This window comes from Bombus huntii, chromosome 6 (genome assembly GCF_024542735.1).
Source record: "Bombus huntii isolate Logan2020A chromosome 6, iyBomHunt1.1, whole genome shotgun sequence".
Lineage (NCBI taxonomy): Eukaryota > Metazoa > Arthropoda > Insecta > Hymenoptera > Apidae > Bombus > Bombus huntii.
Window position 1 is genome coordinate 11,549,117 of NC_066243.1, and position 24,389 is coordinate 11,573,505.

The window sequence follows — 24,389 nt, forward strand, 5'->3', positions numbered from 1 at the left end:
TTTTCAAATAATGAATCAACAAGTTCAATAACAAGTTCAGAAACATATATTTATACTTGAGCATATCTGTTACTGAACAATCCTAGAACAGATCCAGCAGCAAAATGCCAATGACAGACAAGAACGATACAATTAAGAATCCACAGACTTAACGGCGATTGTCAAAAACGCTACTAGCTTCAACACTTCTCAAACAACCTAGTAAATCCTCCATTGGAAAATAATATTGGAAAATAATATTAAATCTTTAAACTATTCGGAAAGTGACTTGTTCCTTCCTTCTATTTCACGAGACTCGTCTTTTCCTCTCCCAAGAAATCCAACGACATTGTCTCTCGTCGATATACACCACCGATATCGCGCTCGTAGAGAAAAAAGCATGTGTCTACCGTATAAAAGAAAATGTAAAGGATCTGATTCGAAAGTCGTCGCGTTCGAGGATGCCTGGTAAAAACTTCAGCTCGCGCGCTCGTATCTTTCTGTCCCGCCACTTTTAAATAACGCTACTGTACCCTGGCCTACGTGACTAGACTCTCTCCTGTCTGCTTGTGTGCTTGTACACCGATGAATCTTATCAATCACTCGTCGTACAAGGCAGACGAATATTTTTTACCCCTCCCCTTAAATGCTAAATGGCGTTCTTCTGCGACAGGGACACGCGCCATCGCGCAGCCTGTCACCTGACGCAGTTTATAGTGAAATTTTAATCGAAACAGCCCAAGAAATACCTATGGACTGTTAAGTCGACGCCTACATTGTCCGTTTTGCAATGTTTCACGAAGGTGCCTAGAGACTTACAAGTTTCGTAGAAGAGATATTCTACGAGTTAACGATGAACCTCCTGCTGTAGGTACAGATAGGACTGCTAGATTAGATTTATGGCCAAGATTGTTTTATCTTTTTGCCTATGTACCGCGTACGGAATAGCGATGTTTCTAACGGAAAGATACTTGTCCCTGAATTGCCAAATTTTGTGACAAAGAGGCGCTTTCTGCCTGGACGTCTTGGTAACAGAGGTAGGAAATGGAAAAAATAGTGAAACGCTCGTCTTTCTTAGTGGAAAAGAGTGTGAATTTTATTCCGAGTACGACTATAAATAATCGAATAAATACATAACTGATACCTTCCGATGGAATATAACGCAAATTCTATTCTAGATTTGACTCTAAATGGTAGAATAATTTATCGCTTTAGTGGTAAAAAGCGTAAATTCTATTTTAGATACGCTTGTAAATGGTAGAATAATTTATTTTAGCTATTAAGGTTAACGTCACGGAAGAGCTAAAATTGTAGCTGTTGACTCTAAATCAATTATGTATAGATTTCCCATTTATATTTGGATTTGTTACATTATTTACCATTTCAACTTTTCAATCACCGATCGTTATTTTTCATCCCAATTTATCTAACACGTGAAGCAAATTGAAACCGCATGAAGAAACGTAACAAATTATTTACCAGACTCGATAGCACTAAATTCTTGATCGACCAATTGCACCATCGAATAATCACACCTCGAATCGTCCACAGGAAACAATGAAAGATTTCACTATTGATTCGAGAAAGGGTCAATCTACGTTACAAAAAGTTGTCCAGGATTTTCAAAAGCGGGGGAGTTGTCGATCTCGGTATCCAATTTGTCATTCCAAGAAGCGATTCTGGGTAGTGAGTGATGGCTGCGTATATATATATATATACATATATATGTATATATATATGTATATATAAATATATACACACATATATAAATACACACACACGCACATATATATATATCCAATTTATTCCGCAGCCAGGTAGCGAGCACCGGATGAGCATGGCTCGACGTCTTACGTGCCCTGTGTGCTACGAAGGGCCTTCTACGACGAAGAAAGAGAGCCAACCACGCTCACTTTCCTCCACGATCATGTGTTACGGTACCGAAGGACAGACCTGTGCCAAGTCTTTCTGCTACCAACGTATTTTCGCAGCGTTTGCTCGCATCTTTTCACGCAATCCATCGAGTTCCACTCACGAAGATCCCTAGATCAATACCACGAATACTTTGTTGCAGATTCGTATATAGAACATCCGGTTGCTTTTGACCAAGGATACGACTCGAACGAGTTCTGCATCGCACGTGGTGCCGCCGATGGAAGAGAAAACCTTCGCTTGCTTTTCCTTTGACACGTGACAGATCTTTACAGCCCATCTCGAGAGAACCGACGAGCTTTCAAGGGCAGCATAAACGGTGTGTTACCTTTATCCGAAACGAGCTTAGGACGAGAGTGGTACAAGTTTATGAGGATTGAGAAGTACCCTTTGTAGGAATTGTATTTTTCCGTTGATCGCAGTTAACGAAGATCGTCCATCGAAATACTCGAAATAGCATAGCAGGGTTAATCTCCACGCAATTTCCATCTACCTTAGCAACTGTACCTCGAATCTAACTTCACCCGACAATGATTACAATCTCGTTCTAGATATATTTCGCTGTTCGGATTATCTTAACGAAACCACAAAAACATTCTCAAGAACACCTGCCTTAGTCGCAAATCTTTATCTCTTTATCTTTTCTATCACCAAACACGAAATCCAGATTAGCGCGATTAGCCGGAGCAATTACCGCTGCGGGTCAGGTTTTGCTCTCAAGAGTAGAGCTGAACCGGACGATTAATTAACTCGAAAGCCGCTGTGCGTCGCGATTGCGATAATTAGAGGAACGAGAGGTGGCCGTCGTGCTCGTGTACGCAATTTTCTTATTACCGTAGTGTCGGTTTTCCAGTCTGGCAAGACTGAACGGGAAGGAAACACGGAAAGAAACAAAATTTCCACGCGTTTGTACGCGTCAATGTCGCCGTGGACAATGGCTATTTGCATAAAACATTCCGGCCGGCAACTGTCATCAGATGTCCTATCAGGTGGCAACGGGGTGAGAAAGGAGATCCGGTAACAATGGCGAACAGAGCGGTTGTTACGACTAAGTCCGAGAAAACTTGCATTATTCAATGGCCTCCTGCGGCCGTCAGGAAAATGTAAACGTCTCCTCGTTCCAACTACGCTCGAATAAAATAATTCCTTTCCCCATCGCAGGAAGGAACCGATCTTTTATTTAATCTTCGGGGACTAAAGACTATACGTTTGTCTCTTTTTGGAAGAAACCCGATATATACAGAGTCAGCCATGAAAGTTTAGTTACGTACGTCCAACTGAAGTCGCATTCTGTTAGAGAATCTACGTTTACGTTTGCGTATTAACACGAAACCAATTTGCTTAGTATATTAACGTATTTCCGAGAGGAATGGGAAAAATGTGGATATTTACTCGAGGAAAGTGTCGAAATGAAATTACGTCAGAAATTAGAGAATCTTTAATTTTATCCATACCACTAGATCGCGTTATTTCCTTTAAATATATGTGTGCAAGTTCGATTAACAGGTCTTTTTCTAAATTTAAGTAGTAGGTACGTAGACTTTGTATCTTAAGCTTACAAATTACACAAATCTATTTATATAGAACTAATTCGAGGCACGTTTCTAACACGGTGGTTTTCATCGAGTTCCTGCAAATATTAAGAAACAGATAAAAACTAGCGTTAATCAGTAACTCGTTACGTGAGTGAGGCTGGCCTTCGCGAGCTGCAATTCGATTTGGAATTCTAAATTTTCCACCAGCCTCGACAGACCAGCGTATCAGCGTTTCGACGGTTTCCATGGGAAAAACGCTACGTCAACGTGTAACTAAAGTAACGTCAACGCTGACGAAGGTTGAATGACTCGTAACGAAACCGTTAATTACTACAACCGCGATGCGTTCGTTACATTCACGTTTGGTTAAACGTTTCTGTTTTACCGATCCTAGTACTTGCTATAACATTTGATAGATGAGACAAATCTCTGCCTAGGTCTTTTAGTTCTTCTCGTCAAAAATATATTCTTCCCAATAGAAAAATCGATTCTTTCCTTAAAAATCCAGCATTTCTTTCATTTTTTAGTGAAAAATCTACTTTCGCTTTCTCTGAGTTTCGACGAATTCGATTCTATCTCGATCGAACTCAGTTCTATTGAAACAAGCGAATCTCTTTCGCCGATGTTTCCCCGATCCTCTGGTTTTTCATCGAAGAAAATCGCATTGGCGGAAAGCAAAGCGCGGTGGAATGGAATCACCGTGTTAAAACATTTCCAAGTGATGATTCATGGATCACGCGAGAACTGGAAAACCGTGGAATCAGTGAAAAATTGTGATCGTGTGCGTAACGAGCGCGAACGTAGAGGAGTAGATAAGTGGGTGGACGACGATCCAGCAGCGGGCCAGAGTGCGTGCGTACACGCGCACGTACACACGCCAGTAAAGGAGAATGGAAGGCGGGGGCGTTCAGTGGGGGGGCCTTAATGAGGATGCTGCTGATTATCCAATTCGTAAATTCTCGCTACATTTTGATCGTGCTCGCCGAGCCGCGAGTAACAAGAATTATTCCATGCTCCGTGCCAACCGATTTCCTCCGACGACGTTCCATCAATTTTTCGTGATTTCCACGTGCCTCGTTTATCTTCACCTACTCGACTGTTTTTTAAAAAATCCCGATTGATATTACAATTATCACTGAACGTGGATAAACACGACAGAATTAAATTTGGTTTTATTCGTTTTCGATTTGAAGCTATTTATAAACAATATATTTGTACGAACGATATACATATTTGCCATAATGAAATGAATTTCTTAGAGATTCTGTGGCTGTGGAGTATGAGAAGTTCGATCGATGAATCGTTGAATGTTTCTTTCCTCAGTTGACAAGGTTGATCGATATTTTGGTCGGTTCCTTAAAGGAAAGGGAATGTGTACATAGCGCATATTAACCACTTTGCCGACAGCATTGACGCAATTGCATCGTCGAAGTATTCATTGTCAAGGACGAGTCGAGCTTCTTCCTTTGGTCGCAGACGTTGCATTAAAACAGTACAGATTGTATAATAGAAATATTGGGAACGAGGGCTCGTAACGGGACGGAATTTCGCAAGAGAATACTCCACGGTGGCCTTTGCTCACCTCTAGACACCGATCGAAACGGTTGATAACAACTGGACAGATAACAGATGGACAGAATCGCCGTTTAATATTCAACTATTCCGACAGTGTGTCCTCCGAGCGAACATATCGCATCTGTTAAGGCACTACACTTTCTGCGATTTACTCGTCAATCAACCCTTCGAACGAACGATATTTCGATATATGTACTCCGTATTTCTCGCCTCTATGGGTCACCATATAGAGACTAACCAACCTGTCGTTCGTGGAATTCGTTTTTGTTCGTCACGAGACTCGCGCCGCGTGCGTCGAGCAAATTGTATGCAAATCGACTGGCGATATTTTTAGACTATTATATGCGCTCTTGATCAATTGTCCTGTACCTTTCGAATACAGATACGCAGTTTAATACTCAAAAGCCTCTTCCAAGAATTTTCGTACGAGCACACGCTTCGACCAACGTTATCCGTTTTCTTTTTCATTTCTTTCCCTTTTCTTCGCAGAATATTTCATCTCTTTTTTTCGTGGAAAAAAAAGTGCCACGAAAGATACTCTCCTCTCTTTCTCCCTAAGATCGGTCACCCTCTCATTTTTTTTCCTCGCCGCACCGTTTTAAATTTTAAAATAGCGCAACACGCAACGTCGTGCGAGCCGGTCTGCGCGATCTAATCGGACAAGTTATACACGAGTAAGTGCTTATGCAGCTACCGCTCATATTATGCAAGCATCACTCGATGTAAGTGCACCTTTTAGTGTCACAATCCAACAGTTAACAGGACACTACAACCACGCCGTTGGATCGATCGTGTTTCAACAGAGACACAGGTCTGGAATAGCTGATTCCAGAATTCTTTCGACTACCCACATAAACCCTTCCATCTTCGGCCCTCGAGGTGGTAAACAAAATTCCAAGCCATTTTTACATCCTCCCGTAAAACACGAGCGAACCGAGCAAGGATTTTCCGCTGACTCCGCGCGATTCCGATCGACTGCCTGATACTTGAGAAAATAGAATATCCAAATGAATAAAAGAAACTTTATACGTGTGCTCTGCAATCTTTGGAAAATACTATCAATAACATTGTATTCGCGTTCAAAACGACTCAATTCAAGACTTTTGTTGAATTTCATCGATATAGCGTTTGCAACGTGTTCCATAATCAATTGGAAGGCTTAGCGGAAAAGTAAAGCATTTAGAATCATATCATCATATCAAAAACGAGAGAAACAGAAAATTCGTATTTATGTAGAATATATTGTTTTCGATCTCCAAGCGTATGTGAGTGTTCTAACGTTCTAGACCACACGCTCTTCTATTAAAAATCAACTTATACTATCTATAGTTTCCTCAAATTACAGATTCATTCAGTTTATACTATTTTTCCTTTGAGTCTCGGTGTTATTCTACGTGCGATCTAATAGAAAAAAGACTAGTTAGCAACCTAGCGAATGAAGACGTGAAAAAAGCAAACAAACTTTCTCAAAATAAAGTACAGCTAATCCCACGCAAAAGGGAAAGGGGAAAATTAGCGATTATGATTACAATTACGTTATTCCCCTGTCCGGAAACCTGTTACGCGTTCGTGGCACATATAACCGCGTGCATTAACTATAAAGATGCCCGATGAATATGCCTGCGAGACTGCGGGAAATTCAACGTTCCCCCACAGGCTACTGAAACGCGCGGTGAATTAACGTCACACAAGGGAGCCTCGAAACGTTCCCTCCCTCTCTTCTCTCCTCCACCGCTCACAATAGGTATCTTGTGGCGCGTTAAAACTACAATGGCCGCGTACATGGCTAATTGAAACATTTGCCTGGACGATTACTAGACCGGCCGGGTAAACACACGCGTGAGCGTGTCATTTTCTCACGCCAACACCCGATACCCCGGGACAAATTGCATAGTTACATAGTATATATCGCGATCGTTCGATCGCTTCGTGTATATAAAACGTGAATAATCGTTCGACCTAGGAGTGAGCTCTTCTACGAAGAAAAAATTATACGTTCGTCAACCCTTTCGCTGATAATATTTCTGCTTCTCAGAGGTCGAATTGATCGACTCTAGATTTTTGTCAATTTTTCAATTTCATCGTGAATTTCAGCATAAATTGGCGATTAACGTTTAATCGTGCGAATACGAAGCATTTATTTTCGTAAGTTTGTTTACACGAAGAGAGAATAATAACAGTAAATTCTATGATAAATTAAAAAAAATCAAAAGAAAAATGGTATTTGTCGCTCTTTCTCTGCTTTTCGATTTATCGAGATGATCAACGTGGTTCTTAAACCATCTCAATTTGCCACTTTCCGATCAACTTTCGTAAATCTCTAAAGTTTATTTCAATTCCATATTTTATTCGGTGAAATTATATTTGAATATATAAAAGTAGAACTAATATTTGTAACACGTTGAATAAGGCGCAGCGAAAGGGTTAAAGCGAGAAACGGAACTGGAAATCACGGGCCCGTTAATGAATCAATACGATATTGGAGACAAATAAAGCGCGAATCGAACACAAAGGCGATGGAAATATGCGATTAACACCCTTGATTAACTCGCGGCCTGTGCTTCTTATAGATCCGCTATCATTAGCAGGAAAAATCTCCGCGATACTTGCTACGTAGTTTAAAAAGGGTCCCTCGATCGTGTATCCCCTCACAAAGAGAAATAACATAGACTTTATCTACCCACGTAGAGTATAAAGAAGCTTCTACTAAATACCAAGAAATATTTTTCAAGTTACCGATCTATGCACCAACATTCTATGGTTATCATCGAAGAACATGTTCCATTAGGTCAGATCCAGAAGATCGTCGATTAAAAATGACTAATTACAAACCTTTTCGTTACGCTATCTGTTATTGAAATTGAAAGTATTTTTGTCAAAAGTAACTAAAGCTCTTCTATCATATTAATTTCCCAAATACAGATCTGAATCGATCCGCAAGGACAGTTAACCCGGAGCATCGACGAGGTTTAACAAGCAAAAACTCTCATTGATGCTCGACGAACCTACGATCGTCCAACGGGCCAGGTGATCTCCAGGTACCGTAAGCGTTTCAAACACAGGGAAAAGTCGAATGGAAAAGAAAAACTCACCTAAGGAGCTCTCCGGATCGGACAGGTCGGAAAGAGAGGGCACTTTCCGCATCGAGGTGAACCTGCCGGAGAGGGCAGGCACCAGGCCCTCTTCCTCGGCGTCAGAGGCCAGCTCTTGTTTCATCAACTTTGCCATAACCGTCAACATGCCGCCACCGTCGCTAATGCTGCCGCCTCCCAGATAGCTGCCCACGCCTCTGGCATCGCGCTGAAAGGAGAAGAAAGCAGAGACTTTCTTTTTAATTCGATCTATTGACAGAATGATACATTGTTGCTCCATGTTTGTTAATATCGATCCTGAACGAGAATCAGATTCGTTAAAAAAAAGCAAAAAGAATAAATTAGTAACGTTCACACTACCATTATTCTTAACATAAGAGAGCGATGTTAGACAATGTTACGAATAGTCTAGTTTCACAATTACGACAGACTAGACATTGCTGTTGGCTTATTTAAATTAAAGACGGTCAGTGTTTAGCTATAATTACAGTGTATACGTATATGTTAATGTAATCAGATGTGTATATAGCGTGTACATTTCAGATGATGCATTGGTTAAAGCGACAGTTGTCGGAACATGACATTCATTCTAACTATTATCTCACGCGTAGCTAATGGACGAATCTTACTTAAAGATCATTGCCTACTGTATGTTCCGTAAGCGACAAATCCACGTAACTCTCACTATCTCCGTACTATGATACTATTACGGTATGACGTACAGATTCGTATCTTCTTGGTACAGTTATCGAAACAAGCCCGAGGAGATTCTAGTATGAAAGAACCAAGCCAAAACAAGGATCTGTGAAACATTAAAGAACGAGAAGTAAAACAGCAGAGACAGAGAAGAGAAGAAACTCGATGAAGAGAGCGATAAGAATCAATGATCGTCGAGGGATGGTGGGTGAAGGAGAGAGAAAGAAGGTCGGGATCGTAGGAAGGTAGGATGAAAGAGTCGCGAGGAGACGGCGTCTCGGTGGAGGCATGAATGGACGGTGAACCTGCTGGAGTTGACGTGCCGGAAGGGGAGAAGAGCGGAAAAAGAGCAACGGTAGGGAGGAGAATGGGCAGAGAACGACAGGAGGTGGAGGGGGCGGATAAAGGAGAGCTCGACGCGGGAGAAAGAAATAAAATCGCTGAATAAGAAACGGGCAACGAGAGAAACGGTACGGGAGGTAGATCGCAAGGCAGAAAAAGATGGAGAAGAAACGAGACGGATGACCGAATGATCGATGAAGATGGAGAAACACGAGGGACAGAGATATGTTGAAAAGAGACCGAAGGGAAAGAGAAGGGAAGAGAAACCGCAACGGTTTGATCGAGACGAAATTAAACTTTAGGTGGAAGAAAGATGAATGTACCGACGAGGACGAATTTCATGGGAGATTTCATAGAGTTATTACTCGTTTAAAATACATCGTGCTATATACGCTACGTCGAGAAGAATGTTACGAAAATGTAAAAAATTCAAGCTGACCGAGAATGACCGACAAATTAATATTACAGCGATAGCGGTGGGTGGAAAAAGGGAAAGAAAGAAGGAAAGAGAGAGAGAAAGAGAGAGAGAAGATGCAACAGAGTCGGCGCGCTTGGCGATAGCTACGACCGCTTGACCTTCGTGCGAGGGACTCCAAGTTGAATGAAACGCTGCACAAGAGAGTGACGCAACGGTACGCAATGCAACGACAGCGCTGCGACGCGATGCAACATTCTAACCTCGCCGTACCTACGCTTCTCGTCCCCTCTCCCTATCTGCTCTCTCCTTTTACGCTCTTCTTCTCTCCTCTGTTTCCCTTTACCTCTCTCACGATGCACTCTATCACCAGGTCTCGCCCACCTCGTTGCACTCTCCGCATCTTTCCCCTCTAATTCTTTCCTCTTTTCCCTCCTCCACTGTCGCCGGAGAGCCAGTCCATCAGCCACCCTTCCTCCATCACCAGACGCTCGTCGGTCATAGACGCAGGACCATACCGGTGATGGCACTCCAACCAAGTGCATGGTACACGCATCAATTCGATAAACTACAGTACATAAATCTCGAATTTACCACGGAAAATATAGGGAACGAGACTTAACTCGGTAAATAACCGCCATCCTGGCGCCACGAGGGTTTTCATGTTGGAGCTTAAGGTGTTTAGATGATAATCAGAGAATCGAGCATCGAGTTACATTTCCTAGGATAATCAGTATTTACATTTGCGAGAAGATATAGATGCCATGAGTATATAATATTTGCATGTATCTACATTATTGATAACTGAACACCAGCGAACATCGAGTATTCAGACTGCTTTTCGCTTCTATCTCTGTATTCTGTTTTCTAGAGATACCGCTCGCTAGCGCCCACGATACCAACGCTCAATGGAAAGTTTAGAATATGGAAGATTGCATAGGAGTATTACAAGTTCTATGTCTAATAGAGCGAGATTTTCCATGGATGAAAGCGCGAAGTAAGAAAAGTGATCTCGCGTTAATGGGAGAGCCGATTAAATCGTGAATCGAACAACGGCCCCTCTGTCTTACACGATAATTATTTTCCCCCACGTATTGCCTGTACACATACTAACGCAACACGTGTATGCAGAGAAGCGGTCTGCTGGTAATTCTTGTCACGCGTTGCTTGCCGTCTTTCTCCGCCAGTTCATCTATCTGTTTACCTATCTCTTCCTCTTTCATCATCGGCATTCGAACGATACCGAGCCGTGTCGATTCGTTCCACTACGTTAGACCTACGTGACCGTACGTTCAGGCCACTTGCTTCCGAACCAAACTGCCAAGCCCGATCCGTGAGACCAGCCATCGAGATTATTTTAGTATCGTGTAAGCAATAGAACATACGAGTCTCGATAAAGCTATCATTTTGATTTACATCTTCATCATCTTTTCCTCTTATGTATTTTTTTATCCTATTAACCGTGTCATCCTTTCGTCAGAATTTCTTCAATCACGAAATTTAGAGTTAAAAAAATCAAATTAATCTCAGACAGCTTGATTTTAATTCTTTCCAATGCACATATGATGTGCATTTGTTTTCGAAAGAAACGAAAGTTTGACGAACAATAAACGAAGAGATTAATGCCACGGATTAACAGATTAAAGTGAAACAGTAATGATTAAACTACGGATGTTTATACGTTTACGAGACATTACACAATGCGAATAATACGACAAAGTACCTATACAAAATATTTGCAATGTAACAGCTACGATAGATCTTAATTTAAATGTTTACAACGAAAGATGAACATCGTTTATAATTTGCACAAGCAGCAGTCTAGAAACGATAAGTCCAAGGTTTTCCGTATCTTTTCCTCGTACATTTATGTTCAACGAGGTTGGACGAGAAGAAAACGTGGATAAGAACGGAACATCGTCTACGCGAATTCACTTACCGCGATCGATGAGTGCGCATTGTACTCGCGCCTAGATAAATTAATCGTCGTACGAATTGCGAACGATACAATTCGCAATTATTTCTCGGAAATCGGCGTCGTCTATCCCCGAGCCAAAACGTCACGGTATACAGCTCCCACTCCTTTATTCTTTACAATTAACGCAACGAGTATTCATCACCGTTGAAACATTCGGGCGAGCCATCTATTTCTTTTCTAAGAAGAAAGAAAACGAACACTCATTTCCATTTTAGATAATGTCCCCTCCCTACAAAACATTAACTTCCATGAATTCCCCAAAACCCTAACAGATAACTTTATCGTTTTATTGGAAGAATACGCGTTGCCTCGGTGTGTACGGTTATCATTTTATAGCACAGTTTATATTTATTTTATAGCACGATTCTCTGAACCAGTCGGATCGTAGAGCACGATCGGAGCGGTAGGAAAGGGAATATCCTCGTGTAAAAGCGTTAAGCTTCCATCTTCGTGCACAAAGTCCGCACCTTTGGGCAGCACGACGACCTGGTTCGTACAAGAAACTCGGCATTATACTCCATCTGAACGGACTCGAACCGTTCTCTGAATGAGTGAGTAACAGAGTCTACGAAGAAGGGGGACAGAGAGGAATCGTCGAAAGAGAAGCGAACAGACGAAGAGGGAGCCGGCTAAGAGACTGTGTTCTCTGACTGACCGAGAGGACCAACGGCGAAAGCCAAGAGAGAGAAGATCGTCGAATACGCCCTTGAAAGGAAGAAACGAAAAGGAGCTATTAGCACGTTTCACGTCTACCACGATCGCCAGCTATTTTTACCCCCCATTTGCTTCTACGTTTCTTTCTTTTCTCTTCGCGCTCCTTCATCGTGTGGTAACATATTATTCTGAAACGTTTCGGCATGGAAATTTAGTCGGAGAGTTATGTTTCTTGAATCTTTGCCATTAGTTTGGGAATCGGGCTACAGCTGAGATTGCATTCGTAGAACAAATGTTGCAACCGAACTTCGTTCTCCGAGCAAAGATCGGCAATATTTCTTTCTCCCGATTCGAATCAAAGATATCGATATCGAAACGCTAATAGAAATGAGATTCCATTTATATCCAATAACGATAGAAATCGAAGCAACAATTTGTGGCTGATTTTTAGCGCTAATGAAATTATTGAATATTTAATTCCACGTTTCATTCGCTTAATTGGATTCGGACGGCAGTTCAGTTAATTGGCCAGTAACTAAAATTTCATCCCAATAAGTAGAGTTCTATCGTGACTTCGAAGAATACTAGAAAGATCGTTCTAACCAATTGGCTTCAGAGCGAGCCAAGAAGCCAAGGAAAAAAGACAGACGACCCAAGAGAAATATCGAACGAGTTCACCGAGCAATAGGCAAGATTGTTTCAACCAACGTGCGAGCAAAAATAGACGTCGAACCGCGTTCCCAGTAATGGTCCTTTCAGACATGTAAATCTATTCGAGCCACGCAGCAGCAGGAGCAAAAACGGTCGAAAATATTTTTCCAAGATCGAATCGTGGCTCGGCCACTTGGAGACTCGTCTAAAAACCATTGCATCTTTAAACATTCAACGTCCAATTCAATGAAACCTGCAAGTCGCATCTTGATTCGATTATCTCGATCGCACGAAATAGAAACTAGTATGTATTTCGAACGCAGAGAATCCGTTCAACGTCGAGATTTCAGTCGGTTCACGACGATGCATAGTGAAACATTCGTCGGTTCCTTAACGAACGATATCGACAACTGGAGACGTGTGTCAAATGAAAAATGAACGGACGAGACGTTCGGCTGTTCATGTTTAACGCGAGCAATTCCATTAATTGACAGCGTGATTATAGATTAAAGACAAAGTAATATAATTAGCAGATAAATGCAACAGCAGCTGCGAAGTAATCGAGAAGGTCGAGACACTGAATGGAAATATGTCTTAAATATTTTAAAAGAATCTCTGATCAAGTCGCGAGAATGATTCTTTCGCTCGCAAAGTCTTTCAACGATCTTCCAATTGATCCAAAGCCAATACGAAGATAGTCAAACGCTGGTAGAATACAGTAGTTACGAAATTGAGCGCATTTCAATGGTCAGACATACCGTCAATGAACGTAATATCAATGTTTTCTGAGACCGAATGTCGCCTGATTGCACGCACGTGGACTACGATAAGATAAGGCCTCGCGAGGAAGCGTTCAACATTACCATTTTCGATCCAAGATAGTCGATAAACCGGTCAAACGTTAAACTCACTAATTCCAGCCTATCTCTTCGTCGATATCGTCAATGGACAATTGCGAAACGTAATTATATAAACAGGATATTCGCTAATGGACACGAATTTCAAAGCGTAACTAAATCAGGTTAAAAAAAGGGGTATTACTATTCTGTTTTATAGTGTCTTATAGATGTAATCGGGGAAACGAATCGATCGAGTAGTATTACGAGGGAATAGGGTCTCGATAGGCCCGAGTAAGTATCATCAATGAACCGAGAACGAGAGAAAAACGTCGATGAACACGTAACGTCCGCCATTCATCGTCCCATTCGCTATTTATACGCAGCTTCTATTTATCAGGGATGAATGACAGAAGACACGCACGATTAAAAACTTTTCCGCTACATCGACCTGGTTGCCGTAGCTAGCGACGTAAATATGCACCGAGCATGGATTTTATTACCCCTCGTTAAAAGCCGAAAGGTTAGCCTCGTATATTTAGAAGTTCGTGAATAATCGTGAACCTCTTTCTCTCTTTCTCTCTCTCTCTCTCTCTCTCTCTGAGATCGATCGCAAGCAAATCTATCTAGCGAGATGAATACTCTTTCATATTGGCTTCGTCGAGTTCCTTGAACGTTAGTTTCATTAGAAACTAGAAAACGTGAAATAAGAAAAATGAAGGGACTCCAGCGAGGAGGATGATCGTTTCAAAGTTCAGAGCGATACAAGCGACTTAACTTAAAATTTCAATACTTAAAAAGAGACTATGTATAACAATAAAGGTATAATAATTCGCTTTACGTATGTTTCAAATATTAAATCTTAATTACGTTGCTTCTGTATTATCCTTAACGCCACAGATCTTCTTTTCCTAATACTATAGATGATATTAGAATCTTGGACCGACGTAGCGTGATTTGAAAGAAAAGGAATCGTGGGAGATTCGAGTCGATCCTCCGAATGCGAGCGGGGGATCGTTTTTCGACGAGTTCCGCGGAGGACTTCCGGCAGAGAAGCGGCCAAGTGGCCAGTTCCTGCGCTGACAACAGCTGTCCTGCTTTCCTCTTATTAAATATTCATCGACAGATGGCCTCGGAACGAAACACTGGATAACTGTGAAATTTGACAGTGCAAAGATTACGTGATGCAATTCGTAAATATTTGCAAAGGAAACAGGATGATTGTAGACTGTAAATGTCAAGTGGACAACGCGATGTTCCAGGGTATCATGAATCGAGAAAGGCGCTTCTTCAACGTTCTCTTCGAATAACTGTAATAACCAGGAGCAAGAAGAAAATATCCTTTGACATATTTCCTCTCAAAAAAATCGAGAAAACCAATGGTTGGCTCGTCCGATCTATCAAGACCAGTATTGTCAGGGGAAAACAGGTATAATCAGTATGCAGCGGGAAGCTAGGAAAGGAAACGGATGCACCACGCCCAAATCGTTTAATCCTGAATCGATGGCGAGCGAATGGGCACGATTGCAAACGGCTAATTGTTCTAGACAGGCTCTTATCATCAATCTGGTTCAAATTCCCCTATATTACTTCCTCTCTTCCACTACTATTCGTCATTTGAATAACCAAAGATATAATCAACGCTCAAAATAGAGTACGTGTCCCCTATCAAACTTTCAACGTTTCCCTCTAGAAAAAGAACCTACCTTCTGTCAAGAAAACGTGACCCACGCATCTCCAAAATAGTCTTTCATAGAAGCAAGAACTCTTGCGAGAAACCTCTGAACGAAACGAAACTGAATCATCGCGCTTCTAAAAGTCATTCTAAAAATTCAATTTCAATCTTGGACGGTGAGTTGCATTAAAGCTTCTACGTGTGACAGAGGGTTCCCTCCTAACGCATGCATCGCCACGAGATGTCCGTTAGATTGTATAACGACGTTGCTCTCCTCCGTCAACCCTCGGCTCGTTAATGAAAAGAAGCAAAGTCGACAGAGAGGGAGGAGGGGAGTGGAGCAGAGGCGAAGAGAGGACAACGATGCACCGGGCGCGAGAGAGCGTGTGACGTAGGTGAGGCAACGGTGCATGCGACTAGAACGAACGGCGCATGCAGAAGGTCTGGCTACATGATGCGAGAAGGGATGCTATTTCTGGCGACTTAGATTTCTCCTTTCTCCTCCCCCGAGCACCGGCAGCCGTGCACGCGTTTCTTCCCGCCTGTCCCTACATCCCGTTCCTCTTAACTAACTCACCGACTTTCCCGTCTCTTCCACGTCCCTTTCGCTTTCGAAGGATTACTACTCCTCCTTCCTGCTGCTACCTCCTTTTTGCTTCTTCCTCCCTTCGAGCTAACCCGTTTACGATTCCTACGGGATGATTTCTTTCGACGAATGACACTGCGGAGATGGAGTAGATCTTTATTAATTTGTCAAAGTCCATCGATCTTAGTCGTAGAACAATACATCGTCGTAATACGTACGTCGCGAAAATAGACTTTCCACTTTAAAATATTACACAATCTTGAAACGTAAAAGACGAACGTATCTACGTGTTATCCACCATATTGGGTTTGTATCGAGGAACAAGTCGGTTGCTCAAACTCGAAGCAAAAGTGCGTAAACTGGCAGTAAAGTCGACCTGATCCGAGCAGTCGGAACAGATGGGGGCCAGCAGACGCTAAACAAGGCGAAACCAGACGAAGAAACGGCGAGAAGACGCCTTCTTCGAGCACCAGCGGACCGAGACAACGACCAAGGAAGAGGTGAGAGAAGAGAACGAGACTTACACGCGGTTCGATTAACTGCCTAACGAAACTTAAAATGCAACGTGAAATCGCCTGAACATCCATTACACGACCGTATACATAGCTATTCGTTTAATTCGAAACTTGTATAAACCCATTACACGATGGTCATTTACATAGTCTTCCAACCGAGCTATCAATTAAACATCACGCCTTACATAAGCGCGCACGCTATCCAAGATTTCGTGTCTGCCCCGACAGAGGAGCCCGAAGGAATATAAAACAAAGGGGAAATAGTAGGAGGAAGAACAAGGAGGGAGCACACGGCAAAAGAAAGAAGAGAGCGATCGAACAGGCGAGGACAAAGAGAGACCGATGATCAGGGCGCAACCGAGTGAAACGAGGAGGAAGAACAGGACAGAGAGAAGCACGCAAGCACGCAGAACGGAGAAAGAAGGATCAAGAGTAAAGGAGAACGCGTTAGAAGTGTTAGACGGTGACCACGTGAGGTCAGGGAGGAATGGAAGGGCGAGAGGGGATGAGAAACGATCGTTGGCTCTACGTTCATTCATGAAACGAAGGCGGAGAGCAGCTACGGAACGAATTGTTACTGGCACTCGTACAATCGCAAGCTCTGCCAACGGAGTTGCCAACGTCAACTATCACCGCGAAAATAGAGCAGGATTCGCCTATTTCGGACGGTCCTCTTCTCTCTCCTTCTCTATCTTCTATTTAATAGAAACTATCGCGTTTCCTGTACGATAATGCCCCTAACGAGCCATCACAGTTAATTAATAAATGCAGCATACTTGTCCAATGTTGGAAAATTTCCGCTGCTCCCTGGTGGTTTTAGTAGGATTGTCTGTCTTTTCGAATGAAATATTCGAGAAGTTTGCCAAAAAAAATCGTCGATCGTGGTTAGGCTGTTCTTTAAGTAAACGTATTTAGTTACAATCTAAAAAGTTCAAAGCCATCCGTCAATCTGTCCACCGAACGTAGCAATTCCTCGAATATCACGTTGAGAATAGCTAGCTCTTCTTAACTATGCATAAACAATTTACATTCTTTTTCACGAGACTAATAACAACTATAGGTAGATGGTTCGATATAACAGAAACATTCGAAACAGCTTCTGGCATTCCATTATCTTTTACAATTTTTACATTCCTTTCTATTTTTGCGCAAACCGTAGTTTTCATCCTGAGAATAAAACGAAAGGAAAACGATCGCAAGTTCGAAGTGTCGCATCGATGACAATTACACAATGGAAATGGCTGGCAGCGCGAGCGGCGACATTAAAAGGAAGTTCCGAAAATAACGCCGCGACGCGATCACGCGGCTGCAGAATCCCAGATCAAAACAGAGATCAAACCTCTCACATTTCGAAATTGCGCGCCGTTTCAGATTTAGACCGGGTGTAATTAAGCGTCACCTGTGGATCGTGTGAGGTTAAAAGCGTCGATCGTCTTCCTTCCGTCTTTGCTCCGCTCGAGTGAACGATCAAAGAGTATCACTGACCTTGATGGATCTGTGATCGATCGGGTAACCTTTCCTGGTACCAGGACTCTCCTCGTAGAAGTCCTGTTCCTCCTCCCCGTAGTCGTACAGGGATTCCATATCCATATTGGCTGCAAAAAGATTGTATTTTAGCAAAGAATATCAAAATCAACGTATTTTAACTCCTTGCCTTATACAATATCCTATTATACTCGCGATTACAACAAGTATTAACAAAGTTTTCATTTTATTATATTATATATTCATTATATATATTTTATTAAAATTTCATTCCAACTTCATTTTTAATTCATAAGATCGAAGATTAAAAATGTCGTAAAACAAGGAGTTAAAGGCTTTTATATTTATTCCATTCTATAAGTTGGTTTCTTCACAACATATAGCGTACGAATAAATTTGCTCGTTCCTTCACGAAGGAACGATCGCTTGGCGTGCAAAGGGCGTTTTGTTCGAATCACCGCGTGTAAATTCGATATTTAGGCGGTGGCTGCACGTGAAAAGCATAAGTCGCGCTTTGGACGCTTAATAGCGGTCGCAACTCGCCTTAAAAACAGACATTCCCCGTGCAACGAACGCTCGCACGCGCCTCTTGAACGCGGCCTGGAGATGCTAAATCACCGTTCCTTTTTATTTGCAACCTGCACAGTAAATTCTCTTCCACATGACGTACCTACTCTTCCACCCGAGTCTTCCTTTTACCACGCTGGTTGCTCTAAAACGCGAGAAATCATCATGCCTGTTGCTCGCGACCAAACGAATACCACGATTCGACTTCGCTCTCCAGCTTTTCGTCTTTGTTAGAAAATTATTTTCCATAATTTCTAAAAGACTCGAATACCAAAGAAAAGAGTCAAAGCTGCAGTTAGAATACAGAATAGGATAAGGTGATTCAGACAACAACGGAATATAAGGTTTAGCAAGAAGCAAGTTAGAAGTGCAATTTTTAAAAAGATTCACGCGGCAAGGGGGATGCGAGGAACTACAGGCACTAACGTAGGAGGTTTTCGAACTCTGGTTTCTACAAAGATCAGGTTACTCCGGCTGGAAGCCCAAACGACAGATGGTAGGTGGAAAAGTGCTCGAGCACCGCCATCGACTCTCACGGCTCTTTGTACACGGCCGAAATACTCCTGCTTCACAGCCTACAAAGCGCCTCGCAATTCAACCTTCTTTTTTAACTCTCTCCCCGATACAAGGTGCCAATAACTTCTCAAAAAGAAAGAGTAGATACGTCTTTTCATTAGAAGCACAGAAACGTTTTTGAAGGAAGATCAACCATGGGCCTATCGTGTGAATTTATCTTACAGCTGACAAACTTTTTGTTAACTCTTCGATAAATGTTCTTACGACAAGTTAATCGGATGGAATTTAATTATAGATAACGTTTGCGACAATGTTGCGAAGGCTTGACCTAAAATAATTTCAAGGATTTCCACCGAGGCGATCAACGAAATCCTCACTCCCACGATGTTGTTTTCAACTACGGCATTAATAACGCTTACAATATTCATTCAGTGATCCAGCTGATAGCGACTCTTATCTCCAAGTCGCCTATCGATTTAACTCGCCGGAAGATACGATTTCTTGGATTCGTTTATCTAAACAGAGACTTTTGAAAAACGACCACTAGCGAAGAACAAAGGAAAGATTCAAGCCCCCAAAAAACAAATTCAGCAAATTAATTATGAGCTTACATACTGATAAAAAATACATACGTGTTCTCAGATAAATTGATATCAGAATAACCATTTACCATTATCGATTGGCCAACTTCAAATCACTTTATTGCGCGACAAGGAAAACCATATGTCGAAAGAGCAACTTTGACATTGATCAATGATCATCCTTCGGCTGAAGGGCTAAAGATTCTTCCAGGATTTGCTGCAAAATATTCCAATGGAAATTTGCTTTGTTATATTGAGTGCAAATTATGTCTGGTTATCTCTCGATCTTTCAACGATAGATAAGACTCTGCTTGATGACTGATTACTATTAAGAATGAAAGAAAAAATAATTAAATACATTAGAATCAATGCAGGTTTTATTAAGAATTTAATTATGTGTTTTGCAATATATAAAGTTTGGTACGAAATATTATGCGTTATATGCTGAAATCAAACAATGGAATAATACAGAACTAAGAGCCCAAAACGTAGACTCCAAATACGTTACAGAATGTAATTACTGAAACATGTATACATTATATGTATACATTACAGATATACATTATACACATCATGTTTCCTATATTTCATGGATATACCTGAAGATTATCAGTGGGACTCTGAAAGGGAACGCGATCGGTTTCCAGCTTTAAAGTGTTCAGCCGACTTCCGAGCAAACACAAGGATGCCGTTTCCACTCAGAAGCAGTTACCTGCATTTCCGAAGAATGAAAGTGAAAGAAAAGATCGTTCGATACAGACGGGTAAAATCGTAGCGCTGTTGGTTTATTTACTCCACGAATTCCTCATTCGCATACAGAGAGGCATTCGCCAATAGACACAGCTCTACCACACAATACCTATGTAATATAACATATCGAATTTTCTACCCACTAACTGGAACAAAGAAAAAAGAATGAAGAAGGAATGCCTCACTCTAATGTTTCATGCACACACGTAACATCGAAGTTACTGAGTTAGAACTACCTCGAGAACTCTTGCATTTTCTTGACCATGAAATGGAACCGAAATAGGAAAGACAAGAGGGAAAGAAGACAAATGGCTACTTTTACTAATATATCTTTAAACATAGTTTCAGACGCAGTTCTTCGTTTGAAAAGTTATTTGAGCTATTTATCATAGCTATTTATAACTTAATTAAAGTTTTACATAAGATTATAAGGGTTATATACCTTTATCTTAAACAAATTTATTATCCTTCCAAAAGAACTCCACGATTGAAAGATAATTTTATTATATCTTGTGATTATGCAATATTAACGATATCCTTGGAAATGGATGCCCATTTTTTTTTTTAAATTAGTTAACAATAATATAAGAATGTAATCAATACAATAAATTTGAACTCCAAATAAAGGGAAAATAATACTATTTTGAAAAACACTACAAAAAGTTGAACTATTTTCATAAAAAGAAATTTATAACTTGCTACCGTTTTGAGCGATAACAAAATGGCGGAAAGAACAAGTATGTACAAAATTCTTACGTCCGTTTCGTTTTTCTGAGACACCGTGTATAAACTGGATCGTCCTTCGAGAAGCTGGAGTGTCTATTGTTTCAACTCCGGCGAAAGAGCAATATAATATCTTTCGAGAAGCTGCCGCTGGGTTTCCAGATGCGGGCAGACGTTCCTCCAGGTTCTCCATGCACGAGATGCATGGACCCGTATGCAAGTTTCAGCACCCACGAAGGACCCATATGGGGAAAAATTTCATTACTCGCTTGACTTTCGAACTTATTAAAACCGACATGATATTTCTTTTCCATTCATAACTTCCGAATTCGTAACACCAACTCAACCCGCGCCACGAACTACCGATGCACTACTGCCAGCTTAAAATTTGAACGTTAAGAAAAAAACACTTCGTTCGAGAATCGAAGGCACGCTATTATCGAACGATTGTCACTCGAACTCGTATTGTTGCAAACATCATACAATTGGCTATACTCTGTTGAACGAGTCAAGTCAGGAGTGGTGAATAACATCACGTGATCAAAATCTAGGGCAAAACAGGATCGATTGTCAATCTTGAGTTTTAAGATATAAAATGGAAAGTTATTTTTTCCGAATAAGTGTATTTTTTAAAATCTATCGACTTAGATTCGTTGCCAATTAACCAAACAAATTTTACTAAGCAGCTAGATTAGAATTTTCTACAATCCCTGAAGAGTATAATTTACTAACAATTACCGAGCAATAGTTGACCGATTAATCAGTTGTGTATATGATAAATATACTGATCTGTTAAAAAAAGAAGCAACAATTTACCTCAAAGTGGAAGTTCTCTCTTTTTCTAGTTTTTCCAACAGAAAGCATATTTGGCAAAACAAGAATCGTCTTGTCTCTAAACCGATCAACGCGCAACGGTTTCTTTTTCTCTTTCTCTAGCATACATGCTCCCTCTCCCCTTTATATTCTTTCCTCACATCTTCTTCTTCCTCCCTTCTTCCTTTCTATCCCTCGTGCGATGTCAGAACGTTCGCGGAGCTTTGTCATCGTGGTGTCTTCTCTGGCCTTTGATATTTGTCGCGTCTTTGGTAGAAAGAAGAAACAGTCGAGAGACAAACGAGGGAAGAAGCATGGTAGGTCGCAGCGTTGCCATGCTGTACTCCCCGAGATCCGAGAAAGTGTACAAAAACCATTCGACCCACCAACACCGAGGGCATCGCGTTCCTTTTTTAAATTGCCAGGCTAGCCATCCCCTCGTATGCGTTTAACTTACACTGTCCAACACACTATTTCTCTCTCTCCCCCTTGCGTTTCCTATCTCTTTACCCCCTCCTCCCCCTCCTCCTCCCTTGCGCTCTTTTTCTCTCGTCTCTGTCTGTATGTATACCAAATACTGTTCGACGGAAATATTACCTACACGCGTTACCAGCGAAATATGTTACGCAGACACCGTAGAAAAAATGATCCAGATCTGGCATAAATTATTTGTCAGAGTCTAAAATATTGGGTTAAATATTCCACAAAAATACAGCCTAATATTATCACACTATCTAGATTAATGCTTTAGTAAAAATCGATGAATTTTTATGAGCTCGACTAGGTTGGCAATAATGATCTATTGGATATTTCTGTACGAGACTAGTCTCAGGATATAAAAACTAATGAGATTTTTTTACATATATATTTACATCATTATGCGTTATCTGTAATAAAAATCACAAATAATTGTAAAATGTCGTAATAGAATTTCATAATCGAAGTGTTATAAGATATGTTCATTCGTTAAACACAATATCGATTCTGTATCACTCGATATATTGTATCTTGTAGTGCGTTATCGATATATTTATTTTTTGATTTATAATTATGTATGCAAAAAAACAATTTCCGACACACCTTACTCAAAGATTATTATTAAAAGATTCCACAAACGAACAGTAAGTACGTTGGTCGAAATGATAAAAAAAGAAATAGCAAGTAACGTAAAATGTGATACGATTATCAGGTACGAGATATTTACGATCGATACGAATCAATGCGAAAGGCTTAATCTTCGAAATGTTCTTACAAACATCGAGAGTCGAATTTCACTTTGAAAGAACCTTATTTGAAACATGCCAATTACATACATATGTATATTCGAGTCACGACCGAGTACAATAGAATCGTTATCTCTATTGTGCAATCAATTTTTCTTCAAATAAATATATTTCAAGCGAGACAAAGATATGAATAATAAACGATATGACGTAAGTAAACGAATATCTCCTAAATCGTACGGTAGGCTTACACAAGATAATACGTTCGTGAATACAATACTACGAAAGCTATGATATAAAAGAATTCGTTTTGTTACACAGAGGTGACATCAAATACAAAAAATAAAATGTAACCGCATATTTAAGGAAAACAAAACTTCTATTTATTTACCTCCAATTCGGCTCCAGCCGATAGAAATAAACAAATAAAACCTGTGACATGCTTGCACATGTAACGTACTTAGATTATAATATACGTATCTGAATTTTCCGTGGGATGCAAAGTAACCAAGAGAACACTCGTCAAAACAAATATACGCCTGACCGAACGTAGGCGTATACTTTTCTGACGCTACGTTCTACCAGGTTGTAATATTTTAGAATTTCTTCGTCTCGTTTTGCTATATCGTTTTCATAGTAAAAAAACTCGAAACTCTGGCCTAACATAAGACCAATACAATTCAGAAGTTTCGAAGATTTGCGTTCGCGCGCTCGTATCACGCAGAAAGCGCGCAGGTGGACTGTCTTTTAACGTGTTCACTTACCTGTTCTCCAACGTAAAATCCAGTGAAGAGCGCAACCGTGTCAATTGTCCAGATAATGTCCACGAAAAACACCAAACAGGAATCGAACACAAAACAACAATCACGTGTACGACTGTGAGGCGCACGCACATCGGCAGCACTAACGCGGTATACCCGTACACAATACAGATTACAAATATATTATGGCCACGGCTCAGGCGTTCATGAATGAAACTAAAAGCGGGTTCACCTCCCCACCCCGGGGCACAGTGCCTTTAGCCAATCACTGATGGGCGAACGTATTCTCCTCTGTGATTCGTTGTCGTATTCTGCGCATTCCGTTGGAACATTACTGCAGTCGGGGTATACAAATAATAGATGGTTCACACTAACTTCAATTTTTACCTACTATTTTATTAATGTACATTATAAAAATTAAAATGTAAACTTTTAAAAATATAAATCTGAAATACAAACATGAGCTCGATAGGGTGGACCAATTTATACTGATACTATTATTATAAATA

General features: G+C 40.9%; 1 protein-coding gene across 7 annotated transcripts in view; it reads right to left on the reverse strand.

Annotated features, from left to right (window-relative positions):
- LOC126866439 (ETS-like protein pointed) overlaps positions 1–24,087 on the reverse strand; it is a 143,060-nt gene extending 118,973 nt beyond the window's left edge. For 2 of the 7 annotated variants that reach the window (XM_050620020.1, XM_050620015.1), the window contains exons 1-3: positions 23,884–24,086; positions 17,947–18,056; positions 8,114–8,321 (exon numbers count right to left, since the gene is read on the reverse strand). In XM_050620020.1, coding sequence (XP_050475977.1) covers positions 8,114–8,321; positions 17,947–18,051 — 313 coding nt within the window. In that variant the 5' untranslated portion in view covers positions 18,052–18,056; positions 23,884–24,086. Of the gene's footprint in view, positions 1–8,113; positions 8,322–9,912; positions 10,105–15,937; positions 16,082–17,860; positions 18,057–23,883 lie in introns of those variants that run through there. The other 5 variants (XM_050620013.1, XM_050620021.1, XM_050620016.1 and 2 more) reach the window with 5 other exon arrangements.
- Between the last annotated feature and the right edge of the window lie 302 nt (positions 24,088–24,389).